The following is a 22,204-nucleotide window of genomic DNA, read 5'->3' as shown; positions in this document are numbered from 1 at the left end:
TCTAAAGAAGCGATCACCTGTTAGAATGGTTCCAGTTCAAGCTGTAGGTGGAGGGTTGTATATTTGAAGACTCTCTTATAATGAAAAACAGCCAGTGTATAGCATGTTAAGGAAAGGCTCAGCTAGAATTCTTCAGCCTGACATGTAGTTTTCTCTGTGCGGGCTGTGTTTTTATGGCAGAGCATTCAGTCTCACTTGCGTTCTGAAGTTGTTCAGTCCAACATTGATTTTACCATGTGGTGAACTGTATCTAGAGCAGGCATCCACTGTAGCACTCTTAAGAAAAGAATTAAACTAACAGGAAAATTTAAAGAATATTTGACTAAGGCCTTTGATGACAGTAGATGGAGACATGCACAGGCTATGTATTGCTGGCTTCCAATTTCAACTGTAAATTTGGGGTGGAAAGAGAAAAAGTACACAAGCCTTTCCTAGCAAACTTTCTATGCTTTTGGCTGTGCACATCTACAGTGAACGTGGAGACTGGAAGTTACTCTTCTCTGGTGAAAGCCCATCAGCCTATTTTTTCACGCATTATTCCTAGATTCACAGCAGGCAGGTTGGCGATCAAGGCCCACATTTTTCCATGGCATTTCTTTTTCAATTTTGACCAATTTCTTTTTTAAAAAATCGGATATGTCAGTATGAACCTGTTTTATCAGGTCTTGAATCTACGGTTGGTCCAGAACATGAGAGCTCAGTTGAAGATTTCAGCCTGTTTACCACCACCCAGCTCTGGCTAAAAGAGGGAATTAGAGGAAGGCGAACAGGAAAGCTTCTTAACAGCAATTGGCCAGAGCAGGTCAGGTGATAGGCTCTGATTTAAGATCAGGATTTGAATAAAAATATTTACCAGGGTTCTTTAAAATATATTTATATTTTAATAAATAAATAAATAAATTTCTATACCACTATTTAATGAACAACTTCCAGAGTACTTTACAATAAAGGAGAAAGTGCAACAAAAAGCCAACATTAAATAAAGTAGTAGTCAAGCATAGCAGTGTTAAAGCTTAACATATGTTTTTAAAAGAATAAGAGTATCTGTGCCTGACTCCAAAAAGACCACAACGTGAGTGCTAGTGAGCCTCTCTGGGAGTGAATTCCATAGGCACGGTGCCACAATTTAGAAGACCCTCTTCCCCGTTGCCACCTACCTCACCTGAAATGGCAGGGACTCCCAGAGGAAATACGACAGTGTTAAATCAGAAATGTCCAGCTGACACTTACAGACTGGATCTAGCCTGCAGGACTTCACCAAAGCTGACTTCTCCTCTCTCACCCAAGCTGGCTTCTAGTTCTTGCTCATAAGGAAGCCTCTAGATGAGGCTGCAGATAGGAGTCCACAATTACAGTCACCGTAATGTCCATGAATTTAGTTCTGGTGGTCAGAATTGGGAAGCAGTCTCCAGGAAGAAGCAGCTACCGTATTTTGCCTTGCAGACCCCACCCCCGAAACGTCCAGCATTTCCCTTATTGAGTTGATAAAGTTGGCTGCCACTGAATCACTAATTCTGCTATGTGTCTGCCGTACTCTGACTGACTGACTGAGAGGGAACTGGGTCCGCCATTTTAAAATACTTTGTCTGCAGGACCTTTACTCTACCTCACTACAGAGCCAGGGCTGATTTTTTAAAAAGGTGGGTGGGCGAGAAAGAGACTTGAGTAGCTGCTGCAAGGAAGGGAGAAAAACCTTTCTTGCAAGGAAAAGCTGTATTTACTAGCCTTTTGCCCCCAGTATTAGGGTGACCATATGAAAAGGAGGGCAGGGCTCCTGTATCTTAACAGCTGTATAGAAAAGGGAATTTCAGCAGGTGTCATTTGTATATATGGAGAATCTGGTGAAATTCCCTCTTCATCACAACAGTTAAAGGTGCAGGAGCTATACTAGAGTGACCAGATTTAAAAGAGGGCAGGGCACTTGCAGCTTTAACTGTTGTGATGAAGAGGGAATTTCACCAGGTTCTCCATATATACAAATGAGACCTGCTGAATTTCCCTTTTCAATACAACTGTTAAAGATACAGGAGCCCGGTCTTCCTTTTCATAGGGTCACCTTACTGTAAGCTGCCCTGTAAGCCTTTTTCTTTCATTTGTTGTGGGGAGGGGAGGCTGCACTAGCTTAGTAGAAAGAGAAAGGCGCTGCCTGTGCTCAGAGGCACTTTTAGTATATTCCTGCTGGCTAGTGGAAATGATCATTGGCTACCAAGCACAGCTGCAGTTTGTCAACCTTGGCGGCAGGATCAAGAAGCATTCCAAGAGAGGGGGAGTGCTTTGTATGAGAGATTGGCTGAGGGTGGAATCGGACTGCCAGATAAGCCCATGGCTGTGCTACAGATGACGCGCTCGGCCTATAGTGAAGGCTGGACCACCCTGAGTTTAAATGATCTGCCCTGTGGGAGGTCCTGAGGCCTGCTCTTGCTCTCTCTCTTCTCCCCACTAGCGTATCCCATCCCCACTTTTCATTCTGGAAATCTGGAAAGCCTGCTTTGTGGGCCTGATTGAGTCTCCTGAAGGGACAGAGGAGTTGAAATGGACGGCCTTCACGTTTCTCAAGGTAAGCTGCTTTTCAAGTAGAGACAGCTGGGCTCCGCTCTTCCAGTGCTGATTGTGTTTCCCAGTTTGCTGAGCAACAGAAACTGAATGGGATTGTAGGAAACTAGGGAGCTTCATGGTTGTTGTAGTGATCAGAAACTGAAGGGGATTGTGGGAAGCTAGGGAGCTTCATGGTTGTTGTAGTGATGAGAAACTGAAGGGGATTGTGGGAAGCAAGGGAGCTTCATGGTTGTAGTAGTGATGAGAAACTGAAGGGGACTGTGGGAAGCCAGGCAGCTTCATGGTTGTTGTAGTGATGAGAAACTGAAGGGGATTGTGGGAAGCCAGGGAGCTACATGGTTGATGTAGTGATGAGAAACTGAAGGGGATTGAGGGAAGCTAGAGAGCTTCATGGTTGTTGTAGTGATGAGAAACTGAAGGGGATTGTGGGAAGCTAGGGAGCTTCATGGTTGTTGTAGTGATGAGAAACTGAAGGGGATTGTGGGAAGCTAGGGAGCTTCATGGTTGTTGTAGTGATGAGAAACTGAAGGGGATTGTGGGAAGCCAGGGAGCTTCATGGTTGTTGTAGTGATGAAAAACTGAAGGGGATTGTGGGAAGCTAGGAAGCTTCATGGTTGTTGTAGTGATGAGAAACTGAAGGGGATTGTGGGAAGCTAGGGAGCTTCATGGTTGTTGTAGTGATGAGAAACTGAAGGGGATTGTGGGAAGCCAGGGAGCTTCATGGTTGTTGTAGTGATGAGAAACTGAAGGGGATTGTGGGAAGCCAGGTAGCTTCATGGTTGTTGTAGTGATGAGAAACTTGAAAATAAAAAGGCAAATAACCCCAAGGTCTGGCAGGGTCTGTGACTTAAGCCCTTTCCCACTCGCTGTGGTATAAACACTGCTGTGCTCATTCTTTCCTTTTGTAATTGTAGCTTCCCCCTCTGCATCAATGGAAGTGGCCAGATCTACTCTCTGACAGGATGCCGAATGTCTCTCTACTATTGTAGGGCCCTGGCGCACACATGAATCTTCCCCAGCTCTTCTTGTATTCTTTCTTTCTGGCCTGTCACCCTTGGTAGAGCCTGGAGGAGTCTTTGCATTCAGCTGTATAATTTTTTTTTATTATTTTTTTGCAATGTAAACATACGCCAGATGGCTCTGTCTTCCTTCTCTCTGGCTTTCTTGGTAAACACACCCTGACGCGGCTAGATTCCCCAAAAGAGACTCAACAAATTGCAATTTAGCATTCCGTGCCTGCTCAGTAAATCTCTACTGAAGCCCAAGTACATCATGTAACCATGCAGGGACGAATAAATTAAGAAGTATGAAGAAGACAAACAGAAACACACATACATCCCTGAACAAGCTGGAACAGGGATGGGGAACGTCTGGACTGCGACTCCCATCATCTCTCACAACTCTCTGTGCTGGGTAGGGCTTATGGGAGTTGCAGCCCACCAACTTTTGGAGGGTTGCACATGCCCCACCCTGTTGTAGAACAAAGCAAAAGCTAGAACGACCATTTAAACTCTGGAACCTATTGCCACATGATAGCATGAAGGTTATATCTGGTAACCTCCAAGTTGGATTACTGCAATGCCGTCTACGTGGGGCTGCCTTTGAAGATGGTTCAGAAGCTGCAGCTTGTGCGAAATGCGGCAGCCAGGTTAATAATGAGGACCAAGAGGTTCAAACATGTAAGACTGACTCTGGCCGGCTTGCGTTCTTTTCAGCGCCAGATCAAGACTTTTCTTTTCTCCCAGGCATTTAACAGCATATGCTGAGTTTAATTGACCCTAGTTCTATATTTAGGCCTGGCTGAGAGTTCACAGTTGTTTAAAATATATATTGTCCTTGTATGTTGTCTGTTTTTATGCTTTTATGCTTTTAAATTTTGTATATCAATTTTTAATGTTCAACTTTTTAATCTTTGTAAACCACCCAGAGAGCTTCAGCCATGGGGCGGTATATTAATATTAATAATAATGTGGTGTGCAAAGTGCTTCACAATTCATTATTTTCAAAAGCCAGATTAGCCTGAGAGAAACACTTAATGTCATCCACTCAAGTTTCATAACTGAGTGGAGTTTTGATACCTGGCTCTTCCACCTTCTAATCTAATATGCTGTGTTCTCCACCAAATATAGTACCCCATCAAATTTGTCAGTGAAAGAAACTAGACCAATTTACAACTGCATGTCATTTGATAGGGGGCAGGAAGCAACAGCCAAACTGCCTGTGAACATTTCCTGTGCTATACAGCATTTGTGAGCAAAATGAAAGCAGAGTTACATTGCTGGGTTGGTGGGGGGGGGGGAACCTCAAATGGGGCTGGAGGACAGAAGGGCATATGTTTGGTTAGGGGGAATAGGACTGGAAGGCTCTGGGGGGCAGAAGGCTGAGTGCAAGTTTTGCTAAGGGGCTGTGGGCATTTGTAGATGAAAGAAGCACTGCAGCCATGGGGTTAAGAAGCAGAACCTGATGAAGGACAGGTAGCGGGTGTAGAGGAAATGCGTGAAGGCGAGGCTCAGGAAAGGAGGCTCAGGACAAGCATCACACAGGATCTAGGAAAAGGAGGAAGGGAGTGAAAAGGCAAGGACACTTGGGCAGTCCAGGACACCTACATGAGGCAATGAGACAATGAAGCACTAGTTTGTTTGGATCATGATTGCATTCTTATTTTGCTGTGTTTCAGATCCCGCAAGTATTGGTGAAACTGAAAAAATATCCCCAAGGAGAAAAGGTAAAAGTCAGCCCATTTATGCATTGTTTAAAACCATTAATTAAAAAAATGTAATATGGGAAGAAAAGCTGAAACAAGTCATCATAATGCCAAATTTGCCATTAAAAGTACTGGGATTAAAGAGGATTACAGGATCGGGTAAATTCATAGAGAATAGGTCTGTCAATGGCTGCTATCCATTATGGCTATGAATGAAACCTCCACACACAGAGGCAAGATTTCTCTCACTATCAGGTTCTCAGGACAAAAAAGGGATGCTAGCTCCATCATGCTCCATTTGTGAGCTTCGTAGTGACATTGGGTCCACTGTTAGAGACCGAATGCTGGACTAAATGGCTCTTTTTCTTTGATTCAAGAAAGCAGTTCTTCTGTCGTCCCGTGAGTTTATGACTGAAGTGGGGTTTGAGCCTGGTCTCCCCAGTTCATCCTAGAGGCCATTTTTTGTCGATATTTGAGTGAGCGAGATGGAAGCAGATCGTGCTGAAAGCTGAACTTTGGGGGATTTTAAATTTATGACCTGCTGATTTAATTCCAGCCCCAGTATAATACAGCCTAGGCCACAATATGCCACTTGCAAAGAGTAGGAAACAAAGTAATACATCATCAGTATGCCTGCAGAACTTCCGTTTACTCAATTAAGTGGGTGAAGCTGCACTCTATAGAAAGGGTTAGAAGAACTTACCAGTTTGTCAGGCTTGGGGGAAGTTGCTTTCTAGCCCCATTAATGGCAAAAATGACAGAATATGCAAAATAAGTAGTTGCTGTGAGCATAGCACCATATTGGAATGTGCTGTCTTGGTCTTGTTTTATAGGGAGTTGGAGGTGGGATTTCCAGTGTGGAATTCATGGACTGTTAAGATCTAAGAGAAAATCGTGTTCTCTTTTGCAACTGTAGGATTTCACAGAAGACGTGAATTGTGCCTTTGAGTTCCTTCTGAAGCTGACGCCTCTGCTGGACAAGGCTGATCAGCGCTGCAAGTAGGTCCCCCTTCCTTGTGGCCCCTCAAGTTGAGAGAGCAGAACCAAGGGCACAATGATGGCGCCCCTTAGCTTCCAGGTTCTATTCCCTGAGTCCCAGGATCTGAACCTTAGAATGCTTGGCATCTGACTGGCAGAATGAAAGTTGGGTTTGTGGGTTGCATTCCAGTGGCTTTGGTTCGGAGAGCAAGCGAGTGCCAGTTGGTGATTAGGAAGAGGAGCAGCGGAATGGGAGAATAAGCAAGGTTAAAATGGAAACACCAGGTACGCATGGCAGGGCAAGATCACTGAAGAAGTAGGCATGGTGGTGGACGTACAGAGGGAGCCTGAGTGTGTGTGTGTGTGGTGGTCATATGGTTGTTACTCAAACCAGAAAGCTGCTATGAAGGTTTGTGACCACTTGCCCAGTCAGACTCTGAGGTGCATCAGAAACTGGTTTGATTAGCAAAAAGAGGCCTGTGGGAGGAGGAGGCTACTTCCTTTACTGCCCCGATCTACGTCCTGTGGTCTTAGCACTACAACTTATTAAATGCTCAGCCCTCTGCCACTTTTGCTTAGGTTTTCCTGCTCTGTGTTTCCTTCACATGACATAATGAAGTCAGGTGCTGAAAGAAAAGTATCCTAGCAAGAGTGAGTGGAGCTTTGTGGCAGTGGTATCGGCCGCAAAACAAAGTTGTACATGTGGGCAACATGCAGTACAGCATGGCGTCGCAAATTAGGGGACATGTGACCCCCATCTCTGTTCTTTAGTCCATTCATAAAGAGAGAGATGGATTAAAAGCCTATATTTCACATTAAAATATTGTAACAGGATAGATTTAGCATCTGTCTCGCCATTAATAAAAATGCAGTAAAGTATCTAATGGGGAATTTATTGTTGTTTATTTCTGTTTTACGGTCTTTATAACAGCCCTGTAAAGCAGGTTCGTTTTATCTATTTATAAACCACTTTTTTGTTTATTCAAGGCAGCTAATTTCAAGACAAAATCATACAAATTTAAATCTGACTACTCGGATTGAACTCCCTATGTCTTCTAGAATGCCTGACTGAGCAGAAGAGTTTTCACAGTTTTTCCAAATACCTGCAGGAACAGGCTTCAGTAACTGGAGCATTCGAAAGTTCTGGATCCAACACAGAAAAAGCCCTGATATCTCTCCTGCTGAATTTTATGAAACCCAAAGAAGGGGTGACTAAGCAGGGACTCTCTAGTTCAGCCTTCCTCAACCTGGGACGCTCCAGATGTGTTGGACTACAACTCCCAGAGAGCTGGCTGGGGCATTCTGGGAGATGCAGTCCAACACATCTGGAGCGCCCCAGGTTGAGGAAGGCTGCTCTAGTTGCCTACAGACATATGCTGATATTTTTGTAGCTGAGCAGAAGTTTTAATTTTGATGTCTTGGGCCAAATCTGTCATACTTCACTCCGGAATAGCCCACATAGACAATGGAAAAGCAGAGATTTGCACCTTTTGTTTTGTAATAGAGATATTTCAAGGTTTTTCCTCTGCTAGGTGGGAAGGGCCAGGTAAAACAGGACAGCCTGTTGTAAACCACCCAGAGAGCTTCGGCTATGGGGTGGTATATAAATGTAATAAATAAACAGTATCCATCATGCACAGGTTTGGTGCTTGACGTCACAATTAGAACTGTTTGTTCTACATGATAGATTAAGACCCAAACTCCCCAATGTGTGAAAGTCAGTCTTGCTCTTGCATAAAATAGCATTTTGAATCAATTGGGTGCAATTTTCTTGTGACCAGCTCTGAACACTTTGTTCTGTCAAGATGTAAGCACAGGCCTGGCTGGTTCGGTTTTATGCTTAATCCCTAAGGAAGGGCTGGGTGTACGCTGTGCTCAATGCAAGATAAGGTGCCTGCTAAGGAGCTCGGTGGCAGGACAACTCTTGGGTTAGGTGTATTCCATGCTCCTGTGATCATTCTGCACAAGTGCAGCATTTATCAGATCTAGGATTCAGCATCTTAAGAAAACAGCAGCTGGGTTTCCTGAGGTTGCAGATGTAAACTTGAAAATGTGTAGGCAGGAGCCCAAAAGAGCAGGATTTCCAGTGGTTATGGTTCCCTTCCCCATGTGCAGAACCAGAATAGATTATTCAAAACAAGCAAGCACACACATGCAAATATGCTTTGTTTACATTAATTCTGAGTCAAGCCACAGAATTCTGTCTTTATATGTAGCAGCTGTTCACTTGGAGGATTGAGGGGATCAGGGTTCATCTCCCTGCTCCTCAGCCAGGAAGCTGTCTGGGTGGCCTTAGGCAACTCACTGACTGGGTTCGCATGTCATGATAAGCCATAGTGGTTTATGAGCCATGTTAGTTTCAGTGTGGCTTACTGTGACGTCTAAACTGGGTGATTTAGCGTGAGTTGTTTTTCGACAAAAAACCACCTTGATAACCTATGGCTTGTAGTAGGGTTGTTGAGGTTGTTCTCAGGGTGGCTTGTTTTGATGTCCAAACCTGTCACCATGGCCTGTGCTAAGCAGCTACATGCCACTTTTTGCCAATGCCACCTCCACCCTTCCTTGCCATTGACTGTCATTTCACTGATGCTAAAATGGCTCTTTGGAAGGACTGTCATTGTGTTTCAGCAGATTTCCATTATTTTTTTTAAAAAAAAATCTTAGAAAGCAGCTGCATGGGGCAGTCAATGGGGGAGTCAATGAGACCCCATTGGGTGTGTGTGTAAGTACAACTGGTGCGGGTGCCTCATTTGCTCAGTCTTGTTCAGCCACACTATAAGTTTTTTTTAAAAAAAAAATAACTTGGGAATATTTGCACAACTGTTAAGGCTGGGAAGAAATAGAGGGGAAATTTGCCCAAATTTAAAGGCAGGAAAGTAAATGGAGCAGAAATTTGCGCGACTGCACTAATTGCTCTGAAAAGGAGCTGAAAAGGTGGGTGGGGGAGCCAGTAACTCCCATTTTTGGAATAGCTGGAGACTCGGGAAAGTGTTGAAGGATGGAGGACAATTTTCAAGTATCAGTTCAAAGTTTAATAGCGAGAGGATGACAGTGTGAAGTAGGTGATACTGTCTTCCACCTTTGGTGGACTTTGTTCACAATTTCCCCCTTTTTCAATATTTCTGAATTGCACAAATGGGTTCCTGCTTTCTCTTACTATTATTTCTCCCCTGGTCCTTCGCAACTGTGTGCAAATCAGCCTGTATGCAATCTTGCCTTGTCAATTTCCTTGTATGTTACCAATTCCATTTTGGTGCTCCCTTTGGCAGCTGAAACATACAAGGAAATTGACCAGGCAATACCGCACATAGTGAATAGATGAATTCCTCCTCTCAAATACCATCCCATATGCGCAATTCTGAGGCACTATTTCTTTTTAAAAGATGGCGAGCAAGATAAGTTCTCTGAAAAGGGGTAGCAATCGGAGAGGGAAGAAGACCGGGATGAGGATCATAGAGTCATAGAATAGTAGAGTTGGAAGGGACCTATAAGGCCATCGAGACCAACCCCCTGCTCAATGCAGGAATCCACCCTAGAGCATACCTGGAGAGGAGAGGAGATGGATTGTGCTGCAAAGGACACTGGGATGGAAGGCTGAGGAGGAAACAAGCCACACCTAGCTGCTGCTCACTCGATCGTCTTGTCGGGAGTAACATGGGTTGGCGAACGAACAATCAATCCATCGTGGCTTATTCCAGGGTGGCTTAGCATTACGTGGGAACCTGCCTGCTGCCCGGATTTGCATCCTCAGGCAGGTAGTGAACAGGTAGCAAATATTTATTTTATTTATTTAGAATATTTATATACCGCTCCTCATTGAAAAAATTTCGGAGCGGTGTACAAGGTAAAATGAAAAAAAAAAAAAACAGAAAAAAACCCACAGTTAAAACAAAATTTAAAAAGAAGCAAAACAACAACAACACAGAAATCCAAGGCTGCATGTTAGAGAAAGGCTTCTTGGAATAAAGATGTTTTCAGGAGGCGCCGAAAGGAGTACAAGGTTGGCGCCTGCCTGACCTCCAGAGGCAGGGAATTCCACAGGAGGGGCGTCACCACGCTGAAGGCTCTTCCCCTGGTGGATTCCAATCAGAGGATGGATCTATGTGGAACCACCAGGAGCAGGCCCTCGGATGACCTCAGTGACCGGGCAGGTTGGTAAGGGAGAAGGCGCTCTCTCAGGTATCCTGGTCCCAAGTTGTTTAGGGCTTTGTACACGAGTACAAGAACCTTAAACCTGGCCCAGTAGTGAATAGGCAGCCAGTGCAGTTCCCTCAGCAGAGGAGTTACATGCTGGAAAGGGGCAGCTCCAGACAACAGCCGAGCTGCAGCATTCTGCGCTAGCTCCAGCTTCCGGAGCAGCTTCAAGGGCAGCCCCACATAGAGCACATTGCAGTAATCCAATCTTGAGGTTACCAATGCCTGTACCACCGTGGTCAAGCTATCCCTGTCCAGGAGAGGCCATAGTTGGCGAACCAACCGAAGCTGGTAAAAGGCACTCCGAGCCATGGCAGCTACTTGAGCCTCCAACAGCAGAAATGGGTCTAAGAGTACCCCCAAACTACGAACCTGTTCTTTCAGAGGCAGAGCAACCCCATCCAGAACAGGCAATGAGCCTGTCTCCCGGACTCGGGAACCACTCACCCACAGGGCTTCCGTCTTGCCAGGATTTAGTCTCAGTTTTTTGGCCCTCATCCAGCCCATTACTGAGTCTAGGCACTGGTCCAGGACCTGCACAGCCTCACCGGATTCAGTTGTCACAGGGAGATAGAGCTGCGTGTCATCAGCGTATTGATGGCATTTAGCTCCAAATCCCCTAATGACCGCGCCTAACGGCTTCATATAGATGTTTATATTTATATTTCATATAAATAGGACACAGTAATGGAAAAACTACACACCCATTGTGGCTTGTTGACTACACTGTGGGTGAGTTCGCATGTCAGGCTAAGCCGCCTGGAGAATAAGCCAAGATGGGTGGCTGGCGTTTCCATTACTTCCAACAGACAGTCGCCCTTTTGTGGGTGGCTGAGGCTTGTTTCTCCCTCAATCCCTGCTGCCAGCACATATCTCAGGGGCCTCTTGTGGCAGAAATCCTCATTTCCTTGTTCCTCAGATCAACTTCCCCCACCCCACTCCTGCACACTCACACACATACTTGTTCACCAAAGGGATTTAAGTTTCGAGCCCTGTGGGAACACGTTTGCAATTCCCCCCCCCATTTTTTCCCCAGTGTCTTGCGCAAGTGCACAGAGACTACCTGTCTGCATACTGACAGCCCCCTTTTGTCAATGCCCTTGTGAATTTCATCCTCCACTTTGGCGCTTCCCTACGCTTTTATTTTAAAAGGCTGCTTCACGTTCTACTGAAGTAAGATCGGCCCCTAAAGCTTCTTCCCTCCTGCAGCTGCCAGCCACTTTCATACACCCCTGTCATGCTTGTTGCTCCCACCCCACCCCACTAGTCTCCATTTCTAGCTGTCAGATTTGCATATGCATTACGGAGCAGTGAGCAGGATTTCTAAACATATGAAAAAGTCATGGCAAAGCAGTAAAAATTAAGAGGGAAATGGCACACATTTCAAGGCAGAGCAGTAAAACTGAGAGGGAAATTATACAAATTATCTAGCAGGGGACATTTGCTCCTGTGCACTTGTGCAGGACTGTAAAAAAAGTTGTGAACATGTTTGGGATACTCTCCAGTGTCCTTTCTTCAAGCTTTCTATGAAAAAAAAAAATAGAAAATCCATGCTGAGGTGGGGAGCACTGAGAAGGGATGAGGGAGAATAGCGGCAGCTCTAGCAAGATTGCCAGGAGCAGCATTTATTTATTTTATTTATTTATTGCACTTATATACTGCTCCCATAGCCAGGGCTCTCTGGGCGGTTTACAGAAATTCTAAAATTAAGATAAAAACGAGTATACAAAATTTAAAATTCTAGAACACAGAACATACACACATAAAGCATTAAAAACCATTAAAAAACTAAACATGTGGGTGATTAAGATGTGCCGTCATATGCCTGGGCAAAGAGGAAAGTCTTAACCTGGTGCCGGAAAGATAGCAGCGTTGGTGCCAGGCAAGCCTCGTCAGGGAGATCATTCCACAGTCTGGGGGCCACCACCGAAAAGGCCCTGTCCCTCGTTGCCACACTCCGAGCCTCTCTCAGAGTAGGCACCCGGAGGAGGACCTTAGATGTTGAACGTAATGACCGGGTATATTCACGTCGGGAGCATGGGGTTTTGCTGCTATTGATGGCCAGCTCTCTAGCTGTTCCTGACAGTCCACAATAAAATTGCCCTGCCAGATTTGGACATCACAAAAAGCCACCCTGAAAATAACCCATTTTAACAACCCTACAAACCATGGGTTCTTAGGATGACTTGTTTGCAAAAAAGCAACCCATGATGGAAAAACAACAACAATTAGGGTTTGGATGTTACACTAAGGCACCCTGCAACCACCCACAATAACAACCCAGCTTGGCTTAGCATGATGTGAGAACCAGGACTTTGCATGCCAGTCACATGCCAGGGGATTTTCGTAATTATCCTCAGCATGCCTTGTGACATGTGAACCTGACTGGGGTGGCTTGTTGCCATGGGTAAAAAGCCCCCCTGCCTGAGTTGATATGACAAGCTGCACTGCCAAGGGTATTTATGCAAATTCCTTGCCATGTGATCATCATGTGCAGCATAGTTAACAAGCCACTGTGGCTTCTGAGCTGCCTGCCAGTCGTGTGAACTGTGAACAAAAGGAACCCAGAAGGCGACCACCATAGAAACAAAATAAACCCAATGAATTAAATCGACATTCAAAAATTATATATACTTATTTATACTAGAATAACTATTACTATAACTATTACTATTACTAATAACTATAACGTTTTTGAAGAAGGTCCTTCGAAACAAGGAATAACAGCTTTAGGGTGGATTCCTGCATTGAGCAGGGGGTTGGACTCGATGGCCTTGTAGGCCCCTTCCAACTCTGCTATTCTATGATTCTATGATTCTATGAACCTTGTTGACTAAATTTGGTCTTAATATACTGTTGATGAGATTAGATGAAAGTGTTTGATGTCTATGGGTCGGATTTTCATGCAATGACGGTTTAAATCTGGTTTGAAATTATTGTTAAGTACAATTGAATGCTATTGATGTGTAATGAAATGCTACACTGATGTGATAGTTGATTGTTGTAGACTTGTATTAGTATTGGATTGTAAATAGTTATTCTAGTATAAATAAGTGTGTATAATTTTTGAATGATGATTTAATTCATTGGGTTTATTTTGTTTCTATGGTGGTCGCCTTTTGGGTTCCTTTTGTTCACATTTTCACCACCACTGTCTCCCTTACTATAGTTAGTCGTGTGAACTGGGCTGCTGAATCTCAGCCTAACTTAAGCACAGAGGTTTTTTTCCGGCTAAAGTGACATAACTCCATGTAAGCCACCTTGAAGCAGAGATACAAACATGATACAGACACTTTAGATTATACTTGACCTTGGACATAATCTCTACCCAAGCAGAGATACAAACATGATACAGACACTTTAGATTATACTTGACCTTGGACATAATCTCTACCCACCTACTGCTGAAAGCCCTTCTTCGAAGTTCCTTATGGGTTTACTGTTGATCAGCAGTGAGGTGATAAAGGTGCGTCATTCCCGAGTAAGTGCAGGCTCTCTGCACTTACCATGTTGCATTGCAAGCTCTTGCTGTAACAGGGCACCCCTAGAAGATGACTGTGGAACCTAGGGAAGGAGATGGTCTCAGGAGTCCACAGAGTTTGGCTGGGCTCGATCGATTATCAAGCCTATTTTGACAAGAAGCTTGCTCGTAAAGTTGTTTACTAGCCTGCCTTCTCACACATACCTGTGCCAGTCATTTGTGGCTTCACAAGGGGAAAACAAAGAACAAATTTTATACAACATCCTTCAATACAAGTATTCCCAGGGTGACTAGAACAAAAAGAAGAAGAGCAGATCTATATTTGTTGCGTGGAACTAGTTATCATCAAAGTTTAAAAGTCCTGGAAAAAGACAAAGGGTTTCTGTTACTGAAAAGTCAGGAGTAGCTGCAAATCTTGGCTTAGGTTGTATAAGGTTGTAAAACGTAACCACCAGCACTATGAATTTTTATTGGAAATGGGCCAGGAGCCATTGAAACGGTTCAAGCACTGGTGAGTTATGTTCCTGTTATCGTTTCCCAGGTAGCAGTGTAGCTGAGTGTACTTTGAACTATATGCTGCTTCTGAACACCTGAAAAGGCAGCCTCACTTATACAGTAGTGTAAGCTTGAGGTTGCCAGCACAGGGATAATTGTGGCTTGGTATCTCTGTCCGGGACAGGTTGCAGCTGGTGAAAGGTGCTCCAATCGCAGCAAGCCACTTAGGTTTCCAGGGACAAATCTGGATCTACTACCACTCCCAAATTGCAAACCTGACTTTGTTGAATCCCTTTTACCTCCACCCAAACTCCCCTGTGGGCAAGAGGGCATCATTTGCCCTTGGCTTTTCTATGCGTGGGCGAAGCCTCCCTGGCTGCCCATTGGGGAGGAAGTAGGGTGTGCTAAGAAGGATCTCTGTTGTTATCTGTGATCAAGATCAGAGATAACTGTTGGGATTCCTCTTCCTGCTAGCCTCTATGGGGTGGGAGCTTAGGGAGGGAGGCCAAACTTCCATGGGGCAGGGGGTCGAGGGAGGCTGGATGGGGAATCTCTGCAAGCATACTAGGCCCATGAGCCAAAGTTTTCCCACCCCTGCTTTAGGGACAGTGGAACCGTGTTCAGAATTCGTTGAACAATTTCCTTAAGGGGTCCCAAAAGGAAATTTGGAGCATACAGATGTTAAGTCAACAAAACCACAAGGATCTATCCTGAATTTCTGGACCTTTCACAATTATTGCTTAGACACTGGCTTGGTTCACGCGATCATGGAGGAGAAATAAGCAATGGTGGCTTATTTCCCCACCACATGCTGGGGGGTATTTGCATAATTACCTTAGGCAGCACAGCTTGTCATGTGCGAATCCGGCAAAAAGCCACCCTAGGCTAGTTTGCATGACATGACAAGCTGTGCTGCCTAAGGTAATTATGCAAATCTTTCCGGCATGTTACTGGCACACACGCATGGCGGGCGGCGAGGAATAAGCTACCTTCGCTTATTTCCCCTTCTGTGATCATGCGAACCCAGCCTCTAAGTTAGTATTTTCCCTATAGCCATGAAGACTAGAAGCTTGTTCATTTTTTAAAAGAATGTTTGCGTCTATCCTTTCCGAGGCTCAAGCTGATTTCCTGTAAAAAATAAATAAGAGCAATCAGTTTAAAATGACAGTATCATAAACAGCAGTACAATCTATAGCAGCAGCAATCCAGGAACGCAAATGCCCATTTAAAGGAAGACATTTTAAAAGAGGGTTCTTCTCAATCTCTAGATTTCTAGCAATGCATTTTTCCCCTTTAGTTTTGACTGTGGACTCCCGTCATCTCCTTAACTCGCTATGTGCCATCTAGTGTTCTTGCACTAAATGTCCAACAAGATAATGCTCTCCCACATTATTTGCTATGTTCCTTTTGATATTTGTACTCATGTTTTTCTTTCGTTGTTCCAGCTGTGACTGCACAAGCCTCCTCCTTCAGGAATGTAGCAAACAGGGTCTGCTCTCTGAAGCCAACATGAACAACCTCGTATCCAAACGGTACACTTCTCTAGCTTTGCATAGAAGGAGCAGGGGACTGGGTGCAGGGGGAAGTTCTATGGTGGTTGCTGTAGGCAATGGGTGGTTTGCTGTTTTCAGACCTTGCTCAAGTGGGTTTTAGTCTCTAATTTGAGGGGAAGGGGAGTGAAAGTCCTTGGCTGCCTTACAATAGGCCTGAGATTCCCCCAGTAGCCATATTTCTCTCCAATTTCTCTACAGCCATGAGTGAATTCAGACAACCAACTTATGAAGTGACAAATGTGAGAATGTTTCCCCATTTCTTAAGTGTGTGCTAAAATGTAACAGCACAGGTGACCGTGACTGACCTTACCTTATTCTGTGGATGCTATTGCTCCGCCTCTCAGTTACCGACTTGTTCTCTTACTATTGAGTGAAGACCTACCCCTGCGCTGCTTTGCTGCCGTGTTTTGTTATTACATTTAGCGTCTTAAAAGTATTCATGCTAAGAAAGTTTCATAGAGGTAAATAAAACTTCTCCCCCTCTCTTTGGAGGAGTTCTCCCAGTTTTTAAGTAAGAAGCTTGTATTCCTTTAAACCTGTGAAATCAAACGTCACGTTTCTTTTAAGCCTACTGTGCTTAATTTCACGCCTTAAAATCAAGATTAAGCATAGATTTCCCACTGCCACCCAGCCCCCTCATCACACGACACACACTGAACTTCAGAGAAATGGTTACAATTTTGCTTCCCTTGAGTTTCTGCCCAGTGTGTTCCAGCAATAAACAACCAGTGAGTGAGTAGGGTTTTTATTTCTATATTAAAAGTTGTTACTATGCAAAATATACCAAAACTTCAGAAAACATAGATATTTAATTATTTATAAATTCCAAATTGCACTCTGAATGTTTAGAATTTGAAATAGCAGTGGAGACAAGACTATTCTTTAGAAGACAGCTCTAGTTCAGGGCAGTATCTTCTCCATGCAATGTCATTGACACTTGCCACAGATTACTGATACAGATTATCAGTTTATCAAGTCATAAATGTGGGGAAACCTTGCCATATAGTTAGTTCTCCAAATGTTATCACACATTAGAATGTGTGGATGGGGGTGGGGGGAAACACAACACATTTTCATGAATATAAATGACAAAACAAAACTGGTACAAATTTTACCACTTCATTAGTTTGTCATCTATTCCATGGGGAATAGAAATCGTGTTTTATTTAATGTGAAACCTGAGATTCTGAAAGAAATAAAAAAATGGTATAGATATGCAGATTAACCTGGCCTTGGTATTAAGAACCAATCCTTCCGACAATTTGAACTTTTATAACAGATTGTTTTTCTTTGTGGTCTCTGTGCATCACACATATGGGCTTTGCGCCTGTGGGGAACTCGCTTTGAGAAGCTTCCATAGCCTAGGAAAATTTGGTGGGAGCCCTCCCCACCACGGTACTGTGCTTGTGCTAACGGGTTCCCACCCAACTCTTCAGTTCTTCATCGACTGCCTTTGCGGCAACATCATTTGAAGGGCTTCTGTGTGCTTTGGCACTGAGGAAAATATTATGCCCTCTTTTTATTCCCCCTTTTTCTCTATCTCTCTCTAGTTTTTCTCACTTTTGGTTTGCTTTTTTATTTTGTTCACAAGATTTTAAGTTCTACTGCAATCTCTTGGGTTGCAGAATGCCCTTTGGGTATATGGCCGTCAGAAAGTGTGTCTGTTGTGGAAGCAAGCTCCCACCTATGGACAGTCACTCCCTCTGCATCCTTTGTCTTGGAGAGGGCCATCTAGTAGAAATGTGCCACCATTGCTTGTCATTCACGAAACAAACACGGAAAAATCGAGTGGATTGACGGCGAGCAGTCCTCTGAGAAAAGGCTCTACAAGCCATGGAAGCTCCGCAGAAACATTTGACCCCCTCCACTAGACAGGATAAGTCCCCTGTGAAGCCAAGGGACATGGATCCTGTGGGAAAAGATGTTATCCCAATAGTAAGGGTGTCCCTGCAGTCTGTCCCTGCTCTAACCATGGGTCTGACTCCCCCATTTTGGAGCGATCGCTGACTCAGCAGCAAAGAAAACCTCAAAAAAGGCTAGTATACCAAAAGGTGCTGAAAAACAGAAGAAGAAAAATGAGGACACTACTAAAATGGTGGTGACATCCCCTGTGAGAGCACCTTTGCGGTTTCCTTCCGCACCTACAATGGTCTCATCACTGATACCATTGGGTCTGAATCATCAATTTCGGTACCAAGTCAGGTCAGCTCAGTATCCGAAGGCAAGCTCAGAGATTCGACGCCGAGACCGTGTCATCGACAACCGGTATTGACGTTTGCAGATACCAGCAGATCCCCTCGGTCTCTGGGACCAGCCCCATCTCCTATCATACTGGGGCCTTGAGCTTGTGACGCTCAACGAGAATTCAGAGAACTATCGCGTTCCCCTCATTCCGACTTGGGCAGAGCCTCCAAATGGTCGTTGCCATACCAGACAGGAGGCGATTATGAAGACTGGTGCTACTGTTGCCCACCTGCATATCACTACCCACATAGAATCATAGAATCATAGAATCATAGAATAGCAGAGTTGGAAGGGGCCTACAAGGCCATCGAGTCCAACCCCCTGCTCAATGCAGGAATCCACCCTAAAGCATCCCTGATCTGTCCAGCTGCCTCTTGAAGGCCTCTAGTGTGGGAGAGCCCACAACCTCCCTAGGTAGCTGATTCCATTGTCGCACTGCTCTAACAGTCAGGAAGTTTTTCCTGATGTCCAGCCGGAATCTGGCTTCCTTTAACTTGAGCCCGTTATTCCGTGTCCTGCACTCTGGGAGGATCGAGAAGAGATCCTGGCCCTCCTCTGTGTGACAACCTTTTAAGTATTTGAAGAGTGCTATCATGTCTCCCCTCAATCTTCTCTTCTCCAGGCTAAACATGCCCAGTTCTTTCAGTCTCTCTTCATAGGGCTTTGTTTCTAGACCTCTGATCATCCTGGTTGCCCTCTTCTGAACACGCTCCAGCTTGTCTCGTCCTTCTTGAATTGTGGAGCCCAGAACTGGACGCAATACTCTAGATGAGGCCTAACCAGGGCTGAATAGAGAGGAACCAGTACCTCACGTGATTTGGAAGCTATACTTCTATTAATGCAGCCCAAAATAGCATTTGCCTTTCTTGCAGCCATATCGCACTGTTGGCTCATATTCAGCTTGTGATCTACAACAATTCCAAGATCTTTCTCGTTTGTAGTATTGCTGAGCCAAGTGTCCCCCATCTTGTAACTGTGCATTTGGTTTCTATTCCCTAAATGTAGAACTTGGCATTTATCCCTATTAAATTTCATTCTGTTGTTTTCAGCCCAGCACTCCAGCCTATCAAGATCACTTTGAAGTTTGTTTCTGTCTTCCAGGGTATTAGCTATCCCACCCAATTTGGTGTCATCTGCAAATTTGATCAGCGTTCCCTGCACCTCCTCGTCCAAATCATTAATAAAAATGTTGAAGAGCACTGGGCCCAGGACTGAGCCCTGCGGCACCCCACTCGTTGCCTCTCCCCAGTTTGAGAAGGTTCCATTGATAAGTACTCTTTGAGTCCGATTCTGTAGCCAACTGTGGATCCACCTAATAGTTGTTCCATCTAGCCCACTTTTAGCTAGTTTGTTAATCAGAATGTCATGTGGTACTTTGTCAAAAGCTTTGCTGAAGTCAAGATATATGACGTCCACAGCATTCCCACAGTCCACAAGGGAGGTTATCCTATCAAAAAATGAGATCAAATTAGTCTGACAGGATTTGTTCCTGACAAATCCATGTTGGCTTCTAGTAATCACTGCATTGATTTCAAGGTGTTTACAGATTGACTTCTTTATAATCTGCTCCAGAATTTTCCCAAGGATGGATGTCAGACTGACTGGTCTGTAGTTCCCAGGTTCTTCCTTTTTGCCCTTTTTGAAGATAGGGACAACGTTAGCCCTCCTCCAGTCATCCGGCACCTCACCCGTCTTCCATGATTTTGCAAAGATAATAGACAAAGGTTCTGAGAGTTCTTCCGCTAGCTCCTTCATTACTCTTGGATGCAGTTCATCGGGCCCTGGAGATTTGAACTCATTCAAGGAAATTAGGTGTTCTTTGACCATTTGTTTATCAATCTCAAACTGCAATCCTGCCCCCTCAACTTCTGCTTCACTTTTTCCAGGGGGGTCATAAACCCGCTTTTGGGAGAAGACCGAGGCAAAGTAGGAATTGAGCACTTCAGCCTTTTCTTTGTCGTCTGTTATCAATTTGCCATCCTCATTAAGCAGTTGAACCACCATTTCTTTCCTCTGTCTTTTACTACTCACGTATCTGAAGAAAGCCTTTTTATTGCTTTTAGCATCCCTCTCTAATCTCAGCTCATTCACAGCTTTAGCCTTCCTGACGCCATTTCGGCACTTCTGCGCCACTTGTCTGTACTCTTCTTTTGTAGCCTGGCCTTCCTTCCACTTCCTATATGTATCCCTTTTTGTTTTCAGTTCATCAATAAACTTTTTGTGGAGCCACATTGGTTTCCTCTGTTGTCTTCTATCTTTTCTCCTGGTTGGAATTGTTTGTAACTGTGCCTTTAAAATTTCATTTTTTAGATACTCCCACCCATCCTGCACTCTTTTCTCTTTAGGCTCCCTTGCCACGGGACCTTACTTATTATAGTTCTGAGTTTATTAAAATCAGCTTTCCTAAAATCCAGAGTACGTGTATGGCTACGCTCGACTTTTGTCTCCTTCATAATCAAGAATTCAAGTATGACGTGGTCACTTTCCCCCAGAGTTCCCGTAACTGCCACTTTATCCACTAAGTCATCCCTATTGGTCAATAACAAGTCAAGGATTGCCGATCCTCTAGTTCCTTCCACCACTTTCTGTAGGAGAAAGTTATCACCCATACATGTCAGGAATTTCTTGGAAGGGCCGCTTTTGGCAGTAATGGTCTCCCAACAGATATCAGGATAATTGAAGTCCCCCATCACTACTACATCACACTTCCTTGAAACACTGGTAATTTGTTTCTCAAAAGTTTCGTCCTCGTCTTCTCCTTGATTGGGTGGTCGGTAGTAGACTCCGATTATCATATTCTTTTTATTCCTAGCCCCATTTATTTTAATCCAGACGCTCTCGACGGGGCTCCCAGTCTCATCCGCCTGTATTTCTGTGCAGGGATAGGTATTTTTAACATATAGTGCAACTCCACCTCCCTTTCTATTTCTTCTGTTCTTTTTGAACAAGTTATATCCTTCAATTGCTATATTCCAGTCATGGGAGTCATCCCACCAAGTTTCAGTTATACCTATCAAGTCGTATTTGCCTTCATGTAATAAGAGTTCAAGTTCATTCTGTTTGTTTCCCATGCTCTGGGCATTAGTATATAGACATCGAAGACCATGTGTTTTATAGTCTGGCTTTGTTCCTACCTTGTTGCAGACACTATTTTGGGACACTGTTGGAGCTGTTCTCTGTACTGTGGTGCATTGGCCTTCATCCATTGTTGCCTCAAAATTTACGTCTCCCACCCCCGTAAGATTCAGTTTAAAGCCCTCCTGATGAAGTTCTTCATGCTGTGGCCGAACTCATTCTTTCCAGCCCTTGTGAGGTGCAACCCATCTCTTGCCAGCAGTCCATGTTCCAAGTAGCGTAGCCCGTGGTCCCAGAATCCAAAACTCTCACGACGGCACCACCTTCGAAGCCAGTCGTTCATCCGGAGTATTTTTCTTTCCCTTTCTAATCCTCTTCCAAGAACCGGGAGGATGGATGAGAAAACTACCTGGGCCCCAAAGTTCTTCAGTTTCCTTCCCAGAACTTCAAAGTCTGAAATGATTTCTTCGTAGCTCTGCTTGGCGACATCATTTGTTCCCACATGGATGAGAAGAAAGGGGTATGTGTCCGTTGTCTTTATGAGCTTCGGTAACCTTTCAGTCACATCTCTAATCTGTGCTCCAGGGAGACAGCACACCTGGCGAGTCCATGGGTCTTCACGACATACTTGGGTTTCAATCCCACGCAGCAGGGAGTCTCCCACAACGACTACTCTTCTCTTCTTCTTGGTTGACCTACCTTCTGTCCCTTGGTCACTGTTGCATGGTGTCTCCTGTACTTCCTCCTCTGCAAACTGTCCTTCAGTCTCATTCTCCAGAAGCTGAAAGCGGTTGCTTAACTCCAATGGCCCCACCGGTGCAGAACGCCCTCTAATTCCTCCTCTCCTAACTGTCACTCTTTTCCAAGGAGTTTCCTCTTCATTGGCTTTCCTCCCCTCAGCATACTCCACTTCGGCTTCAGCTG

At 44.5% G+C, this 22,204-nt stretch overlaps 1 protein-coding gene across 4 annotated transcripts in view; it reads left to right on the top strand.

The window, feature by feature from the left end:
• Positions 1-22,204, top strand: part of MED24 (mediator complex subunit 24) — a 78,143-nt gene that overhangs the window by 16,363 nt on the left and 39,576 nt on the right. For all 4 annotated transcript variants that reach the window (XM_063136508.1, XM_063136507.1, XM_063136506.1 and 1 more), the window contains exons 9-12: positions 2,444-2,557; positions 5,234-5,281; positions 6,177-6,259; positions 15,854-15,940. In XM_063136508.1, coding sequence (XP_062992578.1) covers positions 2,444-2,557; positions 5,234-5,281; positions 6,177-6,259; positions 15,854-15,940 — 332 coding nt within the window. The remainder of the gene's footprint in view (positions 1-2,443; positions 2,558-5,233; positions 5,282-6,176; positions 6,260-15,853; positions 15,941-22,204) is intronic.

Source organism: Elgaria multicarinata, chromosome 11 (assembly GCF_023053635.1).
Source record: "Elgaria multicarinata webbii isolate HBS135686 ecotype San Diego chromosome 11, rElgMul1.1.pri, whole genome shotgun sequence".
NCBI lineage: Eukaryota > Metazoa > Chordata > Lepidosauria > Squamata > Anguidae > Elgaria > Elgaria multicarinata.
This window is presented reverse-complemented; position numbering and strand designations above follow the sequence as displayed.